This window comes from Pteropus medius, unplaced genomic scaffold (assembly GCF_902729225.1).
Source record: "Pteropus medius unplaced genomic scaffold, Ma_sr-lr_union100, whole genome shotgun sequence".
Taxonomy (NCBI): Eukaryota; Metazoa; Chordata; class Mammalia; order Chiroptera; family Pteropodidae; genus Pteropus; species Pteropus medius.
Window position 1 is genome coordinate 18,880,254 of NW_024352785.1, and position 22,293 is coordinate 18,902,546.

The 22,293-nt window shown below is 35.1% G+C and overlaps 1 protein-coding gene across 1 annotated transcript in view; it reads left to right on the forward strand.

The window, feature by feature from the left end:
- Window positions 1-20,340, forward strand: part of PRRC1 (proline rich coiled-coil 1) — a 35,894-nt gene extending 15,554 nt beyond the window's left edge. The window contains exons 7-9 of the mRNA XM_039848600.1: window positions 1,733-1,836; window positions 8,905-9,007; window positions 17,061-20,340. Coding sequence (XP_039704534.1) covers window positions 1,733-1,836; window positions 8,905-9,007; window positions 17,061-17,270 — 417 coding nt within the window. The 3' untranslated portion in view covers window positions 17,271-20,340. The remainder of the gene's footprint in view (window positions 1-1,732; window positions 1,837-8,904; window positions 9,008-17,060) is intronic.
- The last annotated feature ends 1,953 nt before the right edge of the window (window positions 20,341-22,293 follow it).

Consider the following 22,293-nt stretch of genomic DNA (forward strand, 5'->3'; position numbering starts at 1 on the left):
CTCTTTTTATTTATTTATTTAAGCTTCTTAATTAAAATTAAGCCATAACTACCTCTTTGGAGGAGTGAATTACATAAATTTACAATATTATAAATATATATTATTTACAATATATATTATAAAGAATTAAGTTTATCTTATCTGTTATATTTTCTTTCAAATTCAACACCTGCCTCATTTAGTATTATTAGCTTTGGTGAAGCCATATTTACAATAGGTTCTTAACATTAGCACTATAAGGCTTCAGAAGCCCTTTATTTTTTCCTTTGTTCTGTTTTTCATGTAATGTGTTCTTACTGAATGCCTGTTAGGTTACACACTGCTAGATACTAGAGATATAAGAGTAAGCAAAAATACAGTCCTGATTTTATTGTAGTTTAAATCATATCTTCTTTCGTCCATCTTTTTAAGCTAATGTCTTTTTTGTAACTGAATAAAAAGTAATTTCCTTATATTAACTATTAATAGATACCTAAAGACAATATGGTTTTTAAAATAAAATTGTGTATAGAGTTGTATTTATCAAGATGAGTACACTCATGAAAGCTATACAATAAATTAAAAATAAATCCAAATACAAAGATATTCCTCTGAGAATTCCATGTTTCATCAAGCATCAAAAACCACCAATCTTTTAGTCCTGTTCTTGTACGTTATTCTGTATCCACATTCTCAGCATCTGATTGGATTCCTGGATTTTATTTTCTGTGTGACATTCTCCACAGATATATGTCATTGGCTGCTGCTTTAGGGGGTGGAACATCCTTCTGGATGTCCATTTTAGATCCTACATTGGAGAAACTCCTCACTCAGATAAGCTTATGTCTTAAATTGGTTTCCCTGTCCTCATACAGTTGTCACCTTCTTTCTTTCAGTTATCTCTGAGATAAATTCAGTTGTCTCTAGAAGTGTCCTAGCTTTCTCAGTTTTCATTTGAATAAGAATTGATCACTTTATCTCATTCACTATTAAGCTCTGCTATCCATTATAAAAATAGGTATTTATCCATGGCCGATTTAATTCAGAAGTAGAAGTTTTTATCTTGCTTTTCGAACATATTCTCACACATCTTCATGATGGCTATTTTTGAAGTGATTCAGATAAAAGTAATAAACCTTGTTCTCATTAATCCAGTTTTTAGTTTTCAACTAATAGATTTAATTCATGATTTTGAGTTATCTGTATAGTGTTCACAGACCTTCACTTTTGTTTCATAAATGGTTAAAATACTCCTGAATAAGCTTTGGTCTAATGTACACATTTCCAGTTCGGTGCATATTTTAAGGTTATAAGAAGAGAAAAGACATATTTACTGTCGATATGATTGCCTACTCAGAAAATTCAAGAGAGAATCAACTAAACAACTACTGGGACTGATAAAAGATTTTTACTTAGAGGGCCTCTTGCTAGATCAGCACTAAAAATTACGTAGTTTCCTTATATTAGTAATAACCAGTTGGAACATAGAATATAAAAATAATCTATTTCACAATAGCAACCCAAATACTAATGCACATTGGAATAATTTGGAAAGTACAGTTCAAACTGTTAATACTATACTGATGGAACACAATTGGACTTTTTTACTTTTTGTCTTCTGTATTTGAATGTTTACAGTGAGTATATATGTATTTGTACATAAATGTATGCATATATTGCTTGTATAATCATAAATTAGTATGTTTAATACTGAATAACTTGAAATGGTGTCTAACCTACACTTGTTATTCAGGGGGCTCAAGAACGGATAGATACTTTGCGTCGCACTGGAGTGATCCATGAAAAACAGACTGCGGTGTCAGTAGAAAACTTCATTGCAGAATTGCTACCTGACAAGTAAGAGGCTTTTTTTTTTTTTTTTAACACAGTTATATTTTTTTCCTTAGAACTTTTAAGATCTTTCTTAGCAGTTTTCAAACATACAGTACAGTATAATTCTGTGCATTACATCACCATGAGTTATTTTGTAACTAGAAGTCTGTACCTTTTGACTCCCTTCAACCATTTCACCCATGCCCCCACCCCCACCTCTGGCAATCACCGGTCTGTTCTCAATATCTCTTTGAGTTCTGGTTTTCTTGTTTATTTTTAGTTTCCATAAATAACTGAGATCACAGTATTTGTCTATCTCTGTCTGACTTATTTCATTTAGCATATTGCCTTCAAGGTCCATGCATGTTGTCATAAACAGCAAGATTGCCTTTTTCATGGCTGAATAATATTCGTGTGTGTGTGTATGTGTGTGTATGCGCGTGCGTGCGCAAATGTACATGCATAGGTGTCACATTTTCTTTATCAGCTCATCCACTAGTAGACACTTTGAGTTAGTGTTTTCGGTTCCTTTGGCTATATACCCAGCAGTGGAATTTGCTGGATCATACCTAGTTCTATTTTTAATTTTTTGAGGAACCTCCATACTATTTTTCATAGTGGATGCACCAGTTTGCATTCTCACCAACAGGGTGCAAGATTTCCCTTTTGTCTGCATCCTTGCCAGCATTTGCTATTTCTTGCCTTTTTGATAGTAGCCATTCTAACAGGTGTGAGGAAATATCTTAATTTGGTTTTGATTTGCATTTTCTTGATGGTTAGTGATGTTGAGCACCTTTTTATGTACCTGTTGCCCATCTTTGTACGTTCTTTAGAAAACTGTCTTATTCAAGCCTTTGCCCATTTTATAATCAGAATATTAATTTTTTTTTTTTTTGCTATGAATTCTTCATATATTTTGGCTATTAACCCCTTATCACATATATGGTTTGCTCTCATTCAGTAAATTGCTTTTTCATTTTGTCAATTTCCTTTGCTCTGCAGAAGCTTTTTAATTTGATGTGTTCCCACTTGTTTTTTTAAAAAATCATTGCCAACAACGATGTCAAGGACATAGTTTCTTTGAGAGTTTTGTAATTTCAGATCTTATGTTCAAATCTTTGATCCATTTAGAGTTAATTTTTGTGTGTGGTATAAAGATAGTGGTCCAGTTTTCCCAGAAGTATTTATTAGAGAGACTGACTGTCCTTTTCCCAGAGTATATTTTTGACTCCTTTCTCATAAATCAATTGACCATATATGCGGGTTTATTTCTGGGATCTCTGTTCTGTTACATTGACCTATATGTCTGTTTTTATGCCAGTACCAAACCGTTTTGATTATTACAGCTTTATACTGTAGTTGGAAATCAGGGAGCATGATGCCTCCAGCTTTTCTTTCTCAAGATTGCTTTGGCTATTCAGGGTCTAGTGGTTCCATCCAAGTTTTAGGATTCTTCGTTCTATTTCTGTGAAAAGTGCCATAGAAATTTTGATAGGGATTTAGTTTTTCTTTCTGATAGTTTATTATTAAGCATATGGAAATGCAACGGATTTTTGTATGTCAATTTTGTATCCTGTAATTTTACTGTGTTTGTTTATTAGCTCTAACAGTTTTTTTGATGTAGTCTTTAGGATTTTCTAAATATAATACCTTGTTATCTGCAAATAGTGACAGTTTTACTTCTTACTTTCTGACTTGGATACCTTTTTTTCCTTCTCCTTGCCTAATCGCTGTAAGACTTCCAATACCATATTGAATAAAAGTGGTGAGAGTGGGCATCTTCATCTTGTTCCTGATCTTGGAAAGCTTTTAGCTTTTCACTATTGAATATGATTATAGCTGTAGGCTTGTCATATATGGCCTTTATGTTGAGGTATGTTCTATCTGTGCCCACTTTGTTGAGAATTTTTATCATAAATGGTTTTGAATTTTGTCAGATGCCTTTTATGCATCTAAAGATGATCATATGCTTATTAGCCTTTGTTTTGTTAATGTGTATCACATTGATGACTTATTTCTGTGTGTTAAACCATCCTTCATCCCTGGAATAAATCCACTTGTTCATGATATATTATCCTTTTAATATTGCTGAATTTGGTTCACTGATAATTTGTTGAGGATTTTTGCATCTATGTTCATCAGGGATATTTACTTGTGTATTTTTTTTTCTTGTATCCTTGTCTGATTTTGGTATCAAGGTAATGCTGGCCTTGTAAAGTAAGTTTGGGAACCTTCCCTTCACTTGAATTTTTTGGAAGAGTTTGAAGATTGGTATTCTTTAAATGTTTGGTGTAATTTACTAGTGTAACCATCTGGTCCTTGTCTTTTGTTTGTTGTGAAGTTTTTTATTAATGATTCTATACTTTTATTAGTAATAGATTTGTTCAGATTTTTTATTTATGACTTGGTCTTGGTAGGTTGTATGTTTCTAGGAATTTGCCCATTTCTTGTAGGATGTACAATTTTTGATGTATAATTGTTCAGTAAGAGGCTTATTATATTTCCCTTCAAAGCAAAATATAATTGGGTCTGGGAGGTTCACAGTGAATACCTAGCCAAAAAATGTATCCAGTTTTAGAGCCAGAGAGAAAAGTATGTTCTGGTTTATCTATATCACTTAACTAGCTATGTGACCTGTGTAGCTCAGCTCACATTTCTAATCTTTTTAACTGTAAAATGGAGATGATAATATCTGTGTTCTAAGAATCTGTTAATAATCACTTAATATAATAGCACTAAATATAAAGTGATCAGTGGTATATTGACTTGGATATTGACCACCAGTAGCAAACACAGTCATTTACATAATTTTCAAACTAATGGAGCATGTGGACAAGAGAACCTGGTGGCAGGTACCAGATTTGAGTTGTACTAAGCTACCATCTCTTTGGTTTGGGAAAAAAAAAACAATTTATCATCGTTTTTGAGAGCATTGTACTTTTATTAGATGGCTTTTTTATAGCAGAACTCTTTTTAATATGTATTGGTTTATATTGAAATAACTTCCCAACTTTGGAACTCTACCTTCTTTAGTAATCACATTGTGGTTTTGTTTTTCTTAATATTTTATTTGTTGAGTATTGAATAACAGTGCCTAGTACTAGTAGTTTGTGGCTATAGTGTACAAAAAGTATTCTCCAACTTTAAGGGTATATTATAGACCTGTTAGAAGAGAAAATATATATACATAAGTAGTTTTAAATGATTGTATAAGAAAGTATGTAATTTTTTGCTGATAGGAAATGTTATATATAATTTCAGTGGAGGTAATGTCAGATGAAATTCATGAGTAATTGGAACTTAAACTGGATTTGAAGAGTGGGTAGAATTTGTATAAGTGGAAAAGAATAGGACATTCTGAATAGAGGAAAAATCTGAATATAATTAATATATATTCTGAGGTCAGTGATTATATGATTATATATCAGCTTCACTGAACGTTTGTTGGATAAGAAATCGAGAAGAGCTTTGGGGACAGATTGTGAAGAGCTTTGAATGCTAGAAATTTGAATTTTCTGTGTAAGCACCAGGGAACCACCCAGTGATCATTATTTTGTTTTTCCCTCTACCCCTTATTTTACTATTCATTTAACGGTTACTTTAGTGATTACATTAGTGATTACATTGTGCCTTTTTAATATATTACATTATAATAAAAATGATGACTTTCGAGAATACAGGAACCACTTAATAACATTTACCCTTTTCATCTTTTGCAGCATTGTTGTCACGTCTCTATTCTACATACATTTGAAACTCTTAAGATATTACTACTGTTTTCCTGTGCAGTTAGTATTCATTTATGTTTACTCTCTGGCTTCCTTTCTACAGTTTTTGTTTTTCTGACTGGAATCATTTTCCTTTTGCCTAAAGAACTTCCTTCGGTACTGTTTTGTAATGGAAAACTCTAGCTATGAACTCTCTTGAGCTTTTGTTTATCTGAAAGTGCTTTTTGAAGGATATTTTTGCTGGATATAGAAGTCTAAGTCGACAGTTCTTTTCTTTCAGCACTTTAAGAGCTGTATTGTTTTCTGGCTTCTGTCATTTCTGTTAAGATGTTAGCCATCCATTTCAGTATTGTTTCTGTGAAGATAATGTGTTATTTTTTCTGGCTGCTTTTAGGATTTTTTTCTATCATTTTATTAGTTTTACTATGCTGTACCTAGGTTTATTTGTTCTTGTATTTAATATTTTGTGGATTCACTGAGCTTGATTCTGTCATCAAATTGATGTCTTTCATCAGTTTTGGAAAATTTTTTGCCATTATATCTTCAGAGATTGCTTCTGGCCCATTTTCTTTTTCGAGGACTCTATTTACATGCTTGTGAAATACTGTCCGAAGGTGAACATTTCTCACATTGTGAACATTTCTCACATTGTCACTGCCTCTTACCTTCCGGTTTTTCTCTCTGTTCTTCAGTTTGAGTATTTTCTATTCACCTGTCTTCAGGTTCAACAGTCCCACCTCTTCTACTGTCTAGCATGCTGTTCACCTATACATTGAGGTTTTTTTTTTCATTTGTTTTTTTTAAATAGATTCAATTTACCGATTGCATAGGAGTATCTTCTCATCTATTTTGGCTATCTTTACCTCTTTTCTTGAATATGCTAAAATCGTGTCTACTAATTCCAGTGTATGAGTCACATGCGGGTCTACTTTAGTCTTCTTTTTCTTTCGGTTTGATAATCTGTTGCTCTCTAAATGCCTAGTAATCTTTAAAAGCCAGGTGTTGTTTATAAGAAACTGTGGAGTTTTCATGTTAACTTGAGGAGAGTCACCCTTTCTTTTATTAAACAGAATTGTGAGGTGTGTAAGATGATAGTGTCTGTGCAGACTAAGCTGAGTTGCAGCTGGGTTGCACTCAGTGTTTAGCTCACCTTTGAAAGGTTCTCCTTGTCCAGAATGTTACTCGATTTTGCCCTCTTTGTTTCTGTGGGTCTTTGATGCCTTTAAGTAGATGATGTCCAGCTATTTATTGAGAGCACTGGCCTGCCATAAACTACTCCATCATGCCTCGATGTGGTCTTTTTCCTACCAAATTCCTTTTTAGCAGGAAAGTAGCATATTAGAAATCATAAATAGTATTAGGAAGTCTGTTGATGACTTCTAGTATGGGTTAAGGAGGAGAGAGGATGAAAAGGTTGTGATAGTACAGTTGAGAAGGGGGAGAGAGGGAGGACAGGAGAACAAACAGCAAACCCAGGATCTAAAATACTTGATAGTTCTTTCTTTGGCTACTTCTCTCTGTGGTGTTCCTGTGGGAGATAAATGCACAGAAGATAAATTCAAGAAAATGAGGCAAGAAAAGACCAATCCAGAAAGAGCAAGTTGGCCAAAAAAAGAAATCCCAAATGTCTTTGGTTTCTAGCAGAGAGTAGAGCCAGCGTAGAGCTAGCTGTCTGTGACGAACTTGGCTTCAGTTTATGCTGTTGATTAACATATTGTGTATAACACACATGGAAAAATGCCTTTGTAAGCATGGACTGACTGTCCTTAATCTGAGATAAACCTATCAAATAGTAAAATCTTGGGCTATATGTTAAATGTGCTAAAATGTTCTTAAAATGTGTTAAAATGTCCTTTGTTCTGTGAATTGACTGGTGATAGTAGATGGCCTATTTTTGTAAAATACAAGTTGATTCATCTATATCAGTTCCCCAGATTCTGTTTTTAAATTTTTTTTGCCACACAGAATCTAAATATTTTAGAACTACAGTTCTTAAGCCTTTTACAGGTATAAGTGGCCTCCGTATAAGATTGGTCAAGTCCATCTTAGTTTCACCAGCCACATGGAGAGGATAAGGAGGAGAGGGAGAGAGATTCTCAGTGACTGTCCTTGAATGTGATCAGTGAAGATCACCACTCTGCCTGGAGTGGGGAGCGAGGTGAAGTAGAAATAAGAGGGAAGAGAACTGAAAGTTTCTCAGCCAATGGCACTGGTAGTGAAAGAAATGGACAGGTTTGGTGGGGATGACGGATATTGTAGTTTTAGGTTTATTGAGCTGAAGAGAATGGAATATCCAGGTTGACATGTTCAGGACTATGATAGTATTTTAGAGAGCAAAGGGACCTTGGTGTTTTCTAAAATATATTCACTGGCATCACAAAATCTCTTTACTTCTCCCTTCAGTGACTTCTTTTCAGGAAGACCATGCTTAACAATTAAGTCACTACAATTACTCTCCACTATCTCTACACAAATTGTGCAAAGTAAAGCAAAATAAAATATTGATTAGTATACCAAGTAAATTATTAAAGTTAATTTAAATTTTTTTGGATACGAATACTACAAACTACTATTTTAATACTCAGAAAGGTTGCTTGTTTTTCTATGTATACTTCTTTGCTTATATTATTCTATTTATACTTGTTGCTTTGAATATGTAAATTAGTCTCCTGATCCACTTTATATTTCATTATATTTATTAGATCTATATATTTTTAAAAATAGACATTGAACATTTTCTTGCTGCATATCCTGCATGTGTTGGTTTATGATTTTGGTTAGCTAAAATGCTAGAAGTGTTACAGTTGATTTCACTTAAGTCCATTTTAATCGTGAAGCTGTTTTCATAGAGTGATTAATTGTGAACAATTCAGAAAATGTAATTAAAAGATTTATTAGGCATGAAGAAAGGATTTGTTATTTCCTTTGAATGAGCTTATTTTTTAATTTGCTAATAACTTTGCTAGTTGGCTCTGTATTAATGATAGAGATGGTAATATAAAATCTCATATTTTCTCAAGTGACTTTTAAAAAATATTATAACAAACTATTTGCATGTCTATATGAGTAAACTTATCTGTTGCATATTTGAGTACCCCATTCTTCTCCCCCCACCTTAAAAGAAAAGGAATTTTCCATGTTACTTTTTCTTTGTTGTTTATTCTTATTTTTTCTTCTTGGAATTAAGCCAACAGGGTAATTTTATTTATTGTTTTTATAGATTGTCCTTTTAAAAATTAGAAAAACATTTCCTTTTTGAAATCTGCTAATGTTTTACATGAATGATTATACTTTTTACTTTTTGTCTATTTGCTATAGATTATCTAGCACGTAAATAGCTGGTAAGTCATATATTCTGTTACAGGTGGTTTGACATTGGTTGTTTGATAGTTGAAGATCCTGTCCATGGTATTCACCTCGAAACATTTACACAGGCTACCCCAGTGCCTTTGGAATTTGTACAACAGGTTAGTTATCTCCTTTTCGTTTTCAGTATGCTACAGAGAAACTTGCGATACTGTCTTCAAAATGAAAAATTTGGTTATATTTTTCATTGGAAGTGGCCTTTTTTTCTTTGCTTTTCAGTTTCCTATTTATTCATGTTTCAGTGCCTCCCTACTTTTGTTTTTCAACTGTCTTTGAAAAGGTAATAAATTATATGGTTAAGCACTATTTTCCTTATTTTTTCTGTTTTTATGATTGTTTTCCTTACTCTAAGATAAAAAATTTTTACTTCTTCTGGTTTTATGTTCACCTTACATTTAGTTTCCCCTTTATCTTACATTTTATTTCCTGTTACCTTCATTTCCTTTTTTTTGTTTTGTTTTTTGTTTTTGCCTTGATCTTACTCTTAGTTCATCTTTGATAACAAACCTATTTTTTAAGAGTTTAGAAACCTCGGTGAAAGCCACATGTCTTTACATATCCACAGAGTCTACAGAAGACTAAGCAATAATGTATAATGATTTTGATTCCTTCTGTATTTTTATATGTTATCTTTAATTCTTTGAGTAAAATGGAAGTAAATATATATTCACACTGGAATCTTTGTACTCCTAAATGGTATTTTTGTTGACTTTTTTTCTTGCCCTTCATTTCATAAAATTTTCATCACATTTGTTACTTATGTACATTGTAAAGTGTCATTTCAAAAACAATCTTAAAATTTGGGAATTTGGGCATTCGAGAATCTGATGAAGCTAATGGGTTCTTTTCCAAGAAAATACATGTATGCACTCATATATAAATTTGACATATGTGTTCATAGAATCCCTGGAAGCAACCTGTGGCTTTCTTATGGGTTTATAGTTTAGATATGGACTAAGAATTGATGCTTAGAATTTGAAATTTTATTGAACGTTTTACTTATACCATAATTTTTTTACAGAAGTTCAAGAAAGAATTTTTATAGATGTTAACATTAAACTCACTATAATATGATAGTGATTAAAAGATTGTAAGCAAATAATCATATGGTCAGATGAATAAATTAGGAAAATTAGAGAGAGTTGGTTTTTTTGGAAAGTATAAATTGCCACAGTTGATTTAGAAATTAGTATTAGGTTGAACGATATGAAATTGTTGTTTCAAAAATGAAAAACAGTCAAATGTTGGCAGTTTCATATGATTCAACTTTAATGACCTTAATGAAGCTTTCCAGAAGTCATTTTATTAACACAAGACAATTTCATTGCTCTTAACACTTAGGATATTCCAGTTTTTAGGAGCTCTACACCAGAAACCAGGATGAAGACCAAATATATATATTTATTATAAACCACAGTGTTACAATCCACCTACCAGTCTTCGAACACAGATCCCTTAAAATAAAACAGCCTTGTACTGGCACAGTACTAGAATCCTCTTCAGTCGTTAATAACTGTCCCGTCCATTATATATGAGAATGTCTCCCAGAGTGAGGCCACTCAGGTTTGCAGGCTTCTATTTGATCTGTTCAGGTTCCAAAAGCATAAGTAGTGCCAGCAATAAATGGCTTCACCCTTTCAGACATCTGATGTAGGCATACCTCAGAGATATTGTGTTTGGTTCCAGACTAGCACAGTGAAGCGAATATTGCAGTAAAGTGAGTCACACTTAATTTTTTGGTTTCTGAGTACATATAAAATAATGTTTACACTATACTATAGTCTGTTAAATATGCAATAGCATTATGTTTATAAAAACAATGGACATACCTTAATTCAAAAGTACTGTATTTCTAAAAAATGCCAATCATCATCAGAGCTGGTTTGAAAAATGGTGCTGATAGACTTGCTTGATGCAGGGTGGCCACAAACCTTCAAGTTGTTTGTTTTTTTTAAATAAACAAACAAACAACATCTGTGAAGCACAGTAAAACAAGGTATGCCTATATAATTGAGCTAAGAGATGGTGTCTCTTGCACTGAGCTTTTTGAGTTGTTAGCATAATATTCGATTTTCCTCATTAATTTATTCTTTGTTTTACCCATAGCTACTGTTTTTCTTTATTTCCATTTGCATCCAAAATTTTTCCACCTTTGGAAAGGACATTAGGTTTGGCCACCGTGCTGGTCTAGACTGCAGGCAGCAATACTAGTCTAGCAAGTACCTTTCCCTCAGCCCATTGGGGGCATCCCTTTAATAGGCCAGGTTCCCATTATCCTGCTGCCTGACCATTGGCCACTGCCCGTGAGTAGTAAAAACCAAAACATTGGAGATCTTACCGCTGTTCAGTTCTCCCATCACTGCTGGGAAAACAGCATACACTTCAGCCCACCCAGCTGATTTGTTTTCACCTTCTGCAGTCAGAACAGAGCCTTCCAAATGGGATGTTGTCCATCCCCCTTAGAACTGCCATCCAAAAACCCAGCAACTCTTTGTTGTTCAGTCGAGAGCTGTTCATAGGGCACTGGCCATGTGGCAGTCAGCTTGAGCAGCTCCTTAGGTGTGTCTAGAGTTGGTTCTAGAAGAAAAGAGACTCCCTGCTTGTGTGCCCTCCTTGCATTCCGTGGGCAGCATGATCCTGTGTTACTGTGCAAGTCTTCTGGGTGCCACCATCTCCGTTAGGGTGTGTTTTCAACATCATCTTAGACATTAGGGGTGTATTTCATGTTTCAAGATCACTTTATGTCTTTCATTCATAGAAATAGCTTTAATTAATAATGTCCAATGCCAGGGTAGTAAATGCTCCTCAAATGGAAATTCTCTAGTCCAGAATCTGGGAGGCACTCACAGATTTTTTTTTCATAAGCCCCAGTCTAAGTTCCACATAAGGCTATGACACAGAGATTCTGTCCCTACCGGCATTCCAGCTTCTATAATACGCTATGTGGGTTCAGAGAGTCTTACTGATTCCCATGTAGCATGTCTAATTAACAGCACTCGAAGGGTAGATTTACATGCCTTCTGTTTTACAGTATTAGGTAGAGGAAACATTCTCAAGTGACATACAGTGTCCATCCACAAAATACAGTCAAGTAAAAGAAACACAGCCATTTCATAGAAAGCTCATTCAAGCATACCAATTCTCTTGCAAACTTTTATGGTAATTCTATCAATTTTATGTTCCTAACCATAGTCTCCATTAGGACTTCAACAGGGTTTGGTTTTATAATACTAGATAGGGGAGGTATTCCCTAGCAGACATAGTATTCCCATAAAACGTCCAGGTAAAGGAGACTCAACTTCTTTACCTGCTTTAACATTCGGCTTTCATAATCCTATCAACCATTCCATTAATGTTCTTTCAATCTAATTGCAGCACTAGTCAGGGCTTTACCAATAGACTTTGGTACCATAGCTCAGGGGACTCTCATATCAAGGAGTCCCAGAAACTTCTCCATCCCCTGACCATTTTACCCACTATTGTGGCAGAGGGCTTTGTGTCCCCAGCAAGGAGTTGAGCCAAGGGACCTTGACCCTTTGGTCCATCTTTATCTTGTTTAATCTGCCTAACCACTGCCTCAAGAGATTGCTGGTCAGATTCCTCATTATAATCTCCTTCTATTTCCAAACAGGAAATAAAGCAAACTTGTTTGGGGCCCTCTAATGTTGGGAGGCCAACAAGGGTCCATCTGGCCCACCCAACCTTTGGAAGTGCTGTATTAAACCTTTGCTCTAACCCCATTAATTCTGTTTTATTTATCCCATTTCTTAACAACCATCTAAACATTTCCATCCTGCTGGGATGAGTCCTGTGACTCTCCCCTTTGTTTCCTCTTTTATTACTATCAAAATTTGCTTTATTCACCTTATTTCTTAGTTACTGTTTAAGAATTTCCACCTTGTAAGGAAGATTCCCTTGATCGTCCCCTTTCCTCTTCACATTCTCTTGTTAATTAACCTAATGTTTTTATAAAGATGTATAAGACCTGTGAAGAAAGCTGAGATCCAAATTGTATAACGCTTCCTGTTTTTTCAGTTTTGCAACAATAAGGTTATATGAAGTGCCCACATAAAAGGTGCCCCCTTAACCATCATGTTTACCGTGGCCTGGTTAACAGGCAATATTCAGCAGGTGACTGTCTCGATCATCATAAAGCCAGTCCCACATGGCTTGCATACGAAGTATATGAGCTGCTTCACTTGGGGTATTCTACTTGGCATTTATTGGGGCTGATGGACAGTCCTCTTCTTGGGGTAAATAGACCTTACAGTGGCTTTATCCAGTTTACCAGACTCACTGTTCACTTCAGAATACTTGCGTGTTTGTATTGCATGTGGTCATCTGTGATTGTTCTGTAGTGAGCTGTGGGTCCTCTATCAACCCAAACATGTTCTACTCTGCAGCATTTAAAACCAAACACATTCCTCCCAAATTAGTCACTTTCATAACCATTTTAGTAAAGGTTACTCAGGAAGCTGATACCAACCCACAAAACGAAACACCCCCTGTTTCAGTAGTTTCCTAGTTTTGTCCTCGCTCCATATTGACTACTTTCTTAGCGACCAGAGATCTTAAAGGGTAATGTTACTTCTATATAATTTTTATCTTAGGAAGTGGCTTTGAGGTTAATGGCCAAAGCTCAGTCTGAAATCTGAGTTTAGTCTAGTATCAGGGCCCAACCCAGCATTCTTGTTTCCATTTAGTTTAGCTATTATTATAGGTAACAATAACCAAAGATTGATTATTTTATTTTTTAGTTTGCATTTCCTTATGCAACCAGTGAACCAATTCTCTAGAGATGGATATGGCTCCATCTCTAAATTCCATTGGTAATTTTAACCTTTAGTAACTGGTCGCAGCACAACTGTTCTGTACCACAGGTGACCACATGGTCACCCATGAATCAGTGGTTCCTCTTTGGCCACACTTTCATTGTTTCTCTTTGCAAACCACATGTTTTTGTGAGCCAGGGCTGGTCTAGCAAATACAACTTAGACACCAGCTATTTATTTAGGCTTTGGACCCAATTGCAATGTGTGGGAGGGGTTTTTCAATATCACCAAGTGATTCTAGACATCAGCTGGGTGTTCCGCAGTTCAGCTCAATTCTGATACTGTCTACCTGGTGATACCATCAGACCCCACAGGATAAGAGGCTCAGTCTCTACAAGACTAGCGCTGAGACTTCAGGTGCCATTTGCAAACCCAGGTAGTTACTTGTGATTCTGATAAACTGGCTAGAGATTGGGAGTTCCACATTTCCACACTCCCTCCTTCTCAGGAAACCCATTTATTCACTAGATGACTGGTTCATTATAAAAGGATATAACTTAGCAACAGCCAGATGGAAGAGAGGCATAGCTTGGCAAGGTTTGGGAAAAGGGCTTGGAGCTTGCATGTCCTCTGTGAGGGCACTACTCCCCCAGCATCTCCATGTATTCACCAGTCTTGAAGCTCTCTAAACCCTCTCCTTTTAGGTTTTTTTGGAGGCTTCATTACATAAGCATGATTGATTAAATCATTGGGCATTGATTCAACCATCAACTCCCTGCCCCTCCCCAGAGTCGAGGGGGGAGTGGTACTGAAAGTTTCAACCCTCTCACTCAGGGTTGGTCCGTCCCCCGTTCCCCCCGCCCCCCATCCTTAGGTAACCTGAGGGCTTTCCAAAAGGAACCTCATTAACAACAAAAAGACCCTTTATAGATAGCTCTTATCACTTAGGAAATTCCAAGGGTTTGAAGACCAAATATATATTTCTTCTTATAAGTCAGCACCATATCCTGACCAAGAAGGATTTGTCCCAAGAAGGATTTGTCCCAAGAATGGCCAAATGGTTTAAACAATAGCAAATCAGTTTATGTAATTCAACACATTGAACAAATTAAAGGAGAAAAAGGATTTCAATGAGTTGAAATACATTTGCTAGATATAGCAACTATACTGATAACACTTAGCTTTAGGATTAGGGTATGTGTGCACTAGAAAATCAAAGCAAATATCAGACTTAATAATAAAACATTAGAAACCTTGTAATTATAAAGATGCTTTTATCACTGTCACTCCTTAACATTGCTCAAAATTAGAGGTCAGCCAAAAAATTACCTGCAGCCAAATATAGCATACCTACCTATTTTTGTAAAGAGGTTTTATTAGAACACACCCCTGCCTGATTATTTATATATTGTTTATGGCTGCTTTGGTAATATAGTAGCAAAACTGAATATTTGCAGTAGAGACTGGCCCACAAATCCTGGAGTATTTACTGTTTGGCCCTTTTCAGAAAAAGTTTGCTGACACCTTTGCGAACTTTGTGTTTGCACAGATGTCTGACCATTGCAAAAAGATAGTTTTTATTTTTAGAAATGTATATTGGAAAGAAATAGATAAAATGCTCTAAGAACAAAGCATCAAAACTATAGATATACTAATAAAATAAAGCTATATATGCTAATGTTGAAACATCATACTACTAATAAATTACATCTAGTATGATCCATATATATACGTGTGTACACACACACACACACACACACACACACACACACTTTAAAGTGTATATAAATGAATAGAAACAAAAGGCCTGTAAAGATATACAACAAACTGTTAATGTAGTTAACTCTGAAGAGAGGTATTCAAATGATGTCAGTGTCCTTTGCTTTTTACTTTGCCTTTTTTTCCTGTTGTCATTGTTTCATTTTTTTTTTGTCATGAGGTTCAAAATTAAGATACAAAAATGTATGTATTGAGATACATACCTTTTATCCCTATTGTTCAGCTCTCCTTTCTTTATCCATCTCGAGATGTTTCTATGCTTCCTAATTGTTAGAATTTTCTATTTAAGAGAATAGAAATCATCCCTTTAGGGAATTATAACCAGCATGTGTATTTGTGAAAATCTGGAAAAAAAATTCACATAATTAATGCTTGTTAAATATATGCTTAAGTATAAATGATCCTCCCCATTAAAAACCCACCTATTCCTGGATTTTTTGCTGATACCAAATATTTTGTTTCTCAAAAGTGTCCTCCTTAGGCCTAGTATCGTAAGTCTTACTGGGAACTTGTTAAAAAAAGCTCTTTGGCCCTTACCCAGAGCTACTGAACCAGGAGCTGCAGCTTCACAAGATCCTCAGTTGCTTTGTGCACATGTCGTATTTGAGAAGCACAGTTCTACTGAAGTCTTCGAGGACTTTGGTGATTAATCTGTCACTTCTCTTCTCTGAAATATAGTGAAATACTGATAGTGCAGTGTCCATTGTGGAAGAGAATTCAGAGCAGGCTCCCAGCTGCTCAGCTCTTTGCACAAATTTACTTGGGAGTTGTTCTGTAACTATTGTACCCTTTCTCTTGGAACCTACTATCGAGTGTCTAAGTCAGTGGTCTTAGGTGGGATATAAAAAACTGGTTTTGTTTTAAAAAAACATCTCAGGCAATTGTATTATGGAGCACATTTGAGAATTACTGTCTAGATCCATTCTACATGTGGATATATTTCTCTGGACTATAGCTAACACCCTAAAACAGAAAAACTACATCATTCTTGATTATCAAGCAATGAGTTTATTCTTCTCTTATTCCTGTGTAGGTGAATAAATGATTTGAGTGGGAGCAGATATAGTTTGGGTCAGGTATAAATGATGTAACTAGGGCTGATGCTGTCCTGGATGGAATATTATTTCATATGTATTAACATAGTCACATGAAAAAGAACTTTCTGGGGACACTTCTCTACAAATTAATTGCACTATTTTCTGAGTAGGATGAACCTTTAATATGCAGTTTCCTCCTTGTAGGAATTTTATGACTGTAAAAAGATATAGATGATATTTCTATTTTAGCACTAATTTTATTACTAACCTGAAGTGACGCTGAATGTAGAAATAGAAGTTAACCCCTCTGACTCTGAGCTGTTAGATTTAAGACTTATATTGGAACAAAATGAGCTTAATGTGGACATTTCAATCAAATATATGCAATATTGTATTGATTCTTTCATAGCCTTGTAACTTTATACAGTTGGCAGCATTAGCTGTTTCTCAGAGTTTGTCATACTCTATATTAAAAGTAACCTCAGAGATTTTGAAATGTCACTTGTAGCTATTTCTAATGATATTTTTAATGTTGTATAAATAATATCAATTTCATTTTTCGATAGGCTCAAAGTCTAACTCCCCAGGACTACAATCTGAGGTGGTCAGGCCTTTTGGTGACAGTGGGCGAAGTCCTGGAAAAGAGTTTACTAAATGTCAGCCGGACTGACTGGCACTTAACTTTCACTGGCATGTCACGTCGACAGATGATCTACAGTGCAGCCAAAGCGATGGCGGGCATGTATAAACAGCGCCTACCACCCAGGACCATGTGAGAGAAGACTTACCGAAGATACTGAGAATTCCTCACTTTGAGCCTGGTGGTAAAGAAGAGATTATATCTTCTTAAATTAGATAGCTTCATGATCCAGCAGTTTTGATAATTTTCCTGTAGGCTGCAGTTTTTTTCCCCTAGAAAGGCATGGTGTCATGCCAGTAGATGCAAAGAAACAGATCCTTTTTATGATTATATAATTTCATGTACCATAGTTCTCAAAAAAGAAAATATGTAAATATTTTTATAGAACAATTTGATACACCAAATTTATAAGGTAGAGATTCATGTGTTAAGACATTTAACTTAATGATATGTACTTTATTATTTTGTTTTTTAAGAAGATACAGTTAATTAAAGAACATGTTTATTGCATATTCTTTAGAAGCATTGTTTCTTTTAACTCATAATTAATCTCTTCCCTGTCAGTCTTTGAAGCTTTCTATGTGTGCACATGATCTCAGGTCTGATGCTGAGCTGTGTGCTCAACAATTTACACCTACTCGTAGGGAGATGGTGCATTTAACATGGGCCAAAATAATAGCATCAATAGAATTGATCCCTTTCTTTTTGGTTATGTACACACACAGTCTGAATAATTCAAATTTTTTTCTTTTTTTCTTTTAAATAGGTTTTGGCGTTTAACAGATTTATACTCTGAACACTATGTTTTATTTTTTCATTGCTGTATGACAACTAAGGGGCAAATGATTCAAGCATATTCTCAGTTGGAAGCATTTGGGGCATTTTGGATAATGCTGTTCAGTACTTCCCACTAAACTGACAACACCCATTATTTCTGCTTCCGCTCATTTTCCCACTGTAATAGAGAAATTTTTGAGAGGTAATTACTTTGTTTATGGGATTGTATGCCTCTTATTTTAATTAGGGTTAGTTCTTACTAAGTTTGTCTTAAACACTACTTTTCTAACTTTGTGCCATTCTGCCTTTACTTCGTATGGAAGTTTTCAAAGAAACTTTTTATATTCAGTATGGTTTATTTAATCCATTATGTTGGTATTTAGTAAAGGCTTTTTCTTCCAAATAATATATTTTACCATTTTTGGATTTATATAAATCAAAATTAAATAGTTTGTCTTATACTTTTGAACTCTATATGCAACTTCAAATAACTTTTGATAGTTTCTTATATAAATGTAATTTGACTTTTATTTACTCTTCTATGCAGTTCTTTAGGTGTAAAAGAATTAGTACAATCTTATAAAGGGTATTGAACTCTTATCCTGCACTGTCATTACATGGTTTATTTCAAATACTTATTTGATTTTTGCTGTTTTTTACCCAGAGATAAGATGAATAAGTATTAATTTTGCAACTACGGTACATGTTAATTTCCAAGCACTGTATAATGATTGTTCAGTGAAATTCAGACTTCTATGTCATTACAAGTGAGAAGAAAGAAAAGAGATGTAACCAGTTGTGGCGTAATAGGGACAGAATACTTTTTTCCCTTCTTTATTGCTCTTTATAGAACAGTTCATCTGTTTTCTCCATCTTTCATGAAAAACAGAAGCCTTTCTCTCCCATTTGTGTTTATCCTCTGATTTCAAAAGCTACCCTTTTCTAGCAGTATTTTATCATGAGATGGCCTGATGACTGATCATAATTAGGGATGAAGGAAAAAGCATTCACATACTTAAAATATTTTTGCTACTTTCCGTCCTGTTATAGAGAAATTCTACAGATCCTAAAAAAAGTCTAAGTTTTCATTTTCTTTTTATTTTACCAAGTCTCAAATATCTTATTTAATGTTTTTGAGGATTGTTTTCATAGAATCACAAACACTGAAAGCTCATTAGGCGACGATTTTCCTGGAATCCTTAAATAGCCGTGGCAGAGTTATTCTATGGCTTGGTTGAAGCCAAATAGTTTTCCTGCACCTGGTAATTTGGTAAACCTTCTGCTCTTTGGCTTAGTGTGAGTAGGTGAGGAGGAGGAGGAAGGGCAAAAGGAAAAGATAAATACATGATCTGGTTCTGGCCTCTCCCATTCTTTTTTTGGCCCAGAGTTATCTTTGAAAGGCATCAGAGCATGACTGACTCCACATGCTCAGCTTTCCCAGCGTCTTGTTTATTTTCTCATTCCTAGATTTCTGTTTGGTATAAGGGGCAAGAAAAATAACTCATCATCTCAGCACAGCAGCATTAGCCAGGCAGTCCTCTAGTGTTGGTATTTTGGCATAAGTTGCTGATCATCAGACTAAGACCATGGTTTCCTTTACCACTCATCTAACTGCCCCTTGTTCTTTTCCCTTTCTGCTCATTTCCTTATAATTCCCACATTAGCATTTTTAGTGAGAGTTGCTTTTTTTCTCCCCCAAGCTTCTTAGAAAAACCTGTCTTCAACACAGTGCTTCACTTCTGTGTTGTTTTGGTCATGTTTGCAATTTTTTTCTTCCTTCTGAAATGCTCCAGGAACTACTTACTGAATTTTAGAAGTTTGTACATGTCTTTGTTTAAATAGTGCGAAAGAGAACAGGAAGAGTAATTTAACATCAACCTCAGTTCAGGGTCCTCCTTTTAAGTTTGTCAGGTAACCCTGGACCTAGAACTGTGCCACAGACTTCAGGAATCAGAAAGCTTCAGGCAATACTAGCAGTTCTCAATTCCCAGTCTCTTACCTCCCCATTCTTCGTTCTTCTCTCTCAAGGATTAATGAGGTAGAAAAATTGTGATGAATGAATATAGACAAAATGGTAGTATGATAGTAAGTAGATAAGAGTACAGATGTGTATTATGTACATCTATTCAAAAATTATGCAAATTAGTGTTATACTCAGGGTCAATTAAATTAATATATTGTTAGATTTACTTTGTTCCTTGGCTATAAAAAAAATTCATAACAGTAATTTGTGTTCTGTGAAGCCAAACTGATAATATTCTATGTTGTAAAAGATGTTATGTATAAATTATTAAGAAATTGGAAATTGGATTTTTACTCCCAGAATATGGTTGGTGTTCATTTTTAAGATACTATGCAGGATGATGTATTGGATAAAACCAATTTTGTAAGTATGTAAATATGTTATAAATAAATAATACCTCAACTTATTTCCCAGAGGTGTATAGTGATTTTTTAAATGCTAATTCATATTAATATTAGAAAGACCCGTATTCCCTTTTTTGCCTAAACTGGCTATTGGCTACCAAGAATTCTTATGGACCAAAAACTTCAAAACTTCAAACACGACCTTTCAAATGGGAACTATAACATTCAATTCTATCAGAGTTGCTAACTTCAAGATCAGAGAACACTGGAGATAGAGGTATTAGGCAAGAAGTTAAGGCCTATATTCATGAGGAGACCTCTTAGTGCTGAGTTTAATTTATCCTTGACCTCCACCGGTGTTGTCTTTAGGAAAATGAAAATTTATTTGTTAATACATTTGCTATTCTGAGCCTATAATTCCAGATTTTTGTTTCGATTTGGCATGGGAAGGGGTACATGACAAAAGGCAATGAAATATTGATTTGGGGGGTTGGTTTGTTTGCCAAAAGACAACTAGCGTTTTCAGTAGACTAGAAAAATTCCAGTTGAGGGCTCAAGAAAGGCACTGTTAAATTATACTTTGTTCCAGAATTAACTAGAGGAGAAAAAGTTTTGGAAAGACAAAATTGGCAAGGCAATATAAAAAATTCACAGATGAAGAAAATCTTTTAAATTATCCTTAAGATGAACATGTTAAGAATTTGAAGCAGTTAAGAGCTAAAATGTATATGATAACTACCTTTGTTGGTTAGGCATTGGAGTAGGAATTTACTTTTACAGGTGAGGTAACTGAAGCAATTTAAGCTACTTATCCAGTATCATCACAACAACTGAGTTTGAGAGAGAAGTCCAGCAATGTAATATTAAACCGTTCTCTTCCCAAACACCCAAAATATTTGCTTTAGGAAGTTATGGGTGCATAATTAATCCTATAAATGTTTGCTGAATTTAACTTAATTCAAATAATAGCATGAGGACTTTGCCCTAGTATTCTTTTAATTTTATAATATATTTAAGGAAAACTATTTTTGCTCCATATTTTTCATTTTAGTTTGAAAGTGTTGTTTTGGGTTTTGCTGCTGGTATGAGAATACATTAGTGATATTTGATTATTCTCCCAAACTTGAGAAACCATAAGCTAGGTTTACTTTTGAGTATCATTTTTAGGATTAAAGCCAGAAATGTCCAAATTGTTCAATTAGTCTTCAAGCAAGGTACTGACCACATACCTTTTAAGATATTATTTAAACATGAGGCTGCTTCATTGTGAGGAAACACACTTTAAGAACCACTGTTGTAATACAGTTCCTGATTCTTTCTGCATGTCCTAAGATAGTTTAGAGAGCGATGTCACCAAGATGGTGACATAGGTCATTCCTGACTTTGTTCCTCTGCACAAGAAGTATTCAGTGACAAGACACCACTGAGAGAATTCAAGAACATGGTGAGGCTGAAGTACCCTCCTGCACCAGAGACCTAGACAGGTCAAATTAGATGGGTAGGTTGACCGCATGGCCCCTCCCCTAGTCCAGAACAGCAGTATGCCATCAGGTATCCTGAGCCCATAGGTCCCCCAGTGTTATGGGTCACTTAGGAGCGCCCAATCCAGTCTTGCTTCATGGAGATTGCAGAGGAATCTGCAAGGCTTAACCACTGGGAATCTGATTGTGACAGAGAAGTGGGCATGGACTTGTAACAACCAACACCACTCGGATCTTGGCATAATGGATTCCTACCTGCAGCACTCAAGTAGTAATCCAAACCAGTGACTTTGCTTGTCTGCAGAACCAAGTTAGTGATGTGGAATTCCCAAGGGTACTTGGGGGGTGCAGGTATGACCTGAATTGGAACTCCAAAGAGCTTCACCAGCCCTGGAGCCCAGTCAGCTCCTACCCAGGCAGGGTAGCTGAGTCATAGCACAGGCCACTGCTAAGTGTAACTCCTTGCTCCATCTGAACATAAAGGCAGGTAAGAATACCTGGAGCTGTGTAGTATGGCAATGCTTGAACAGAGTA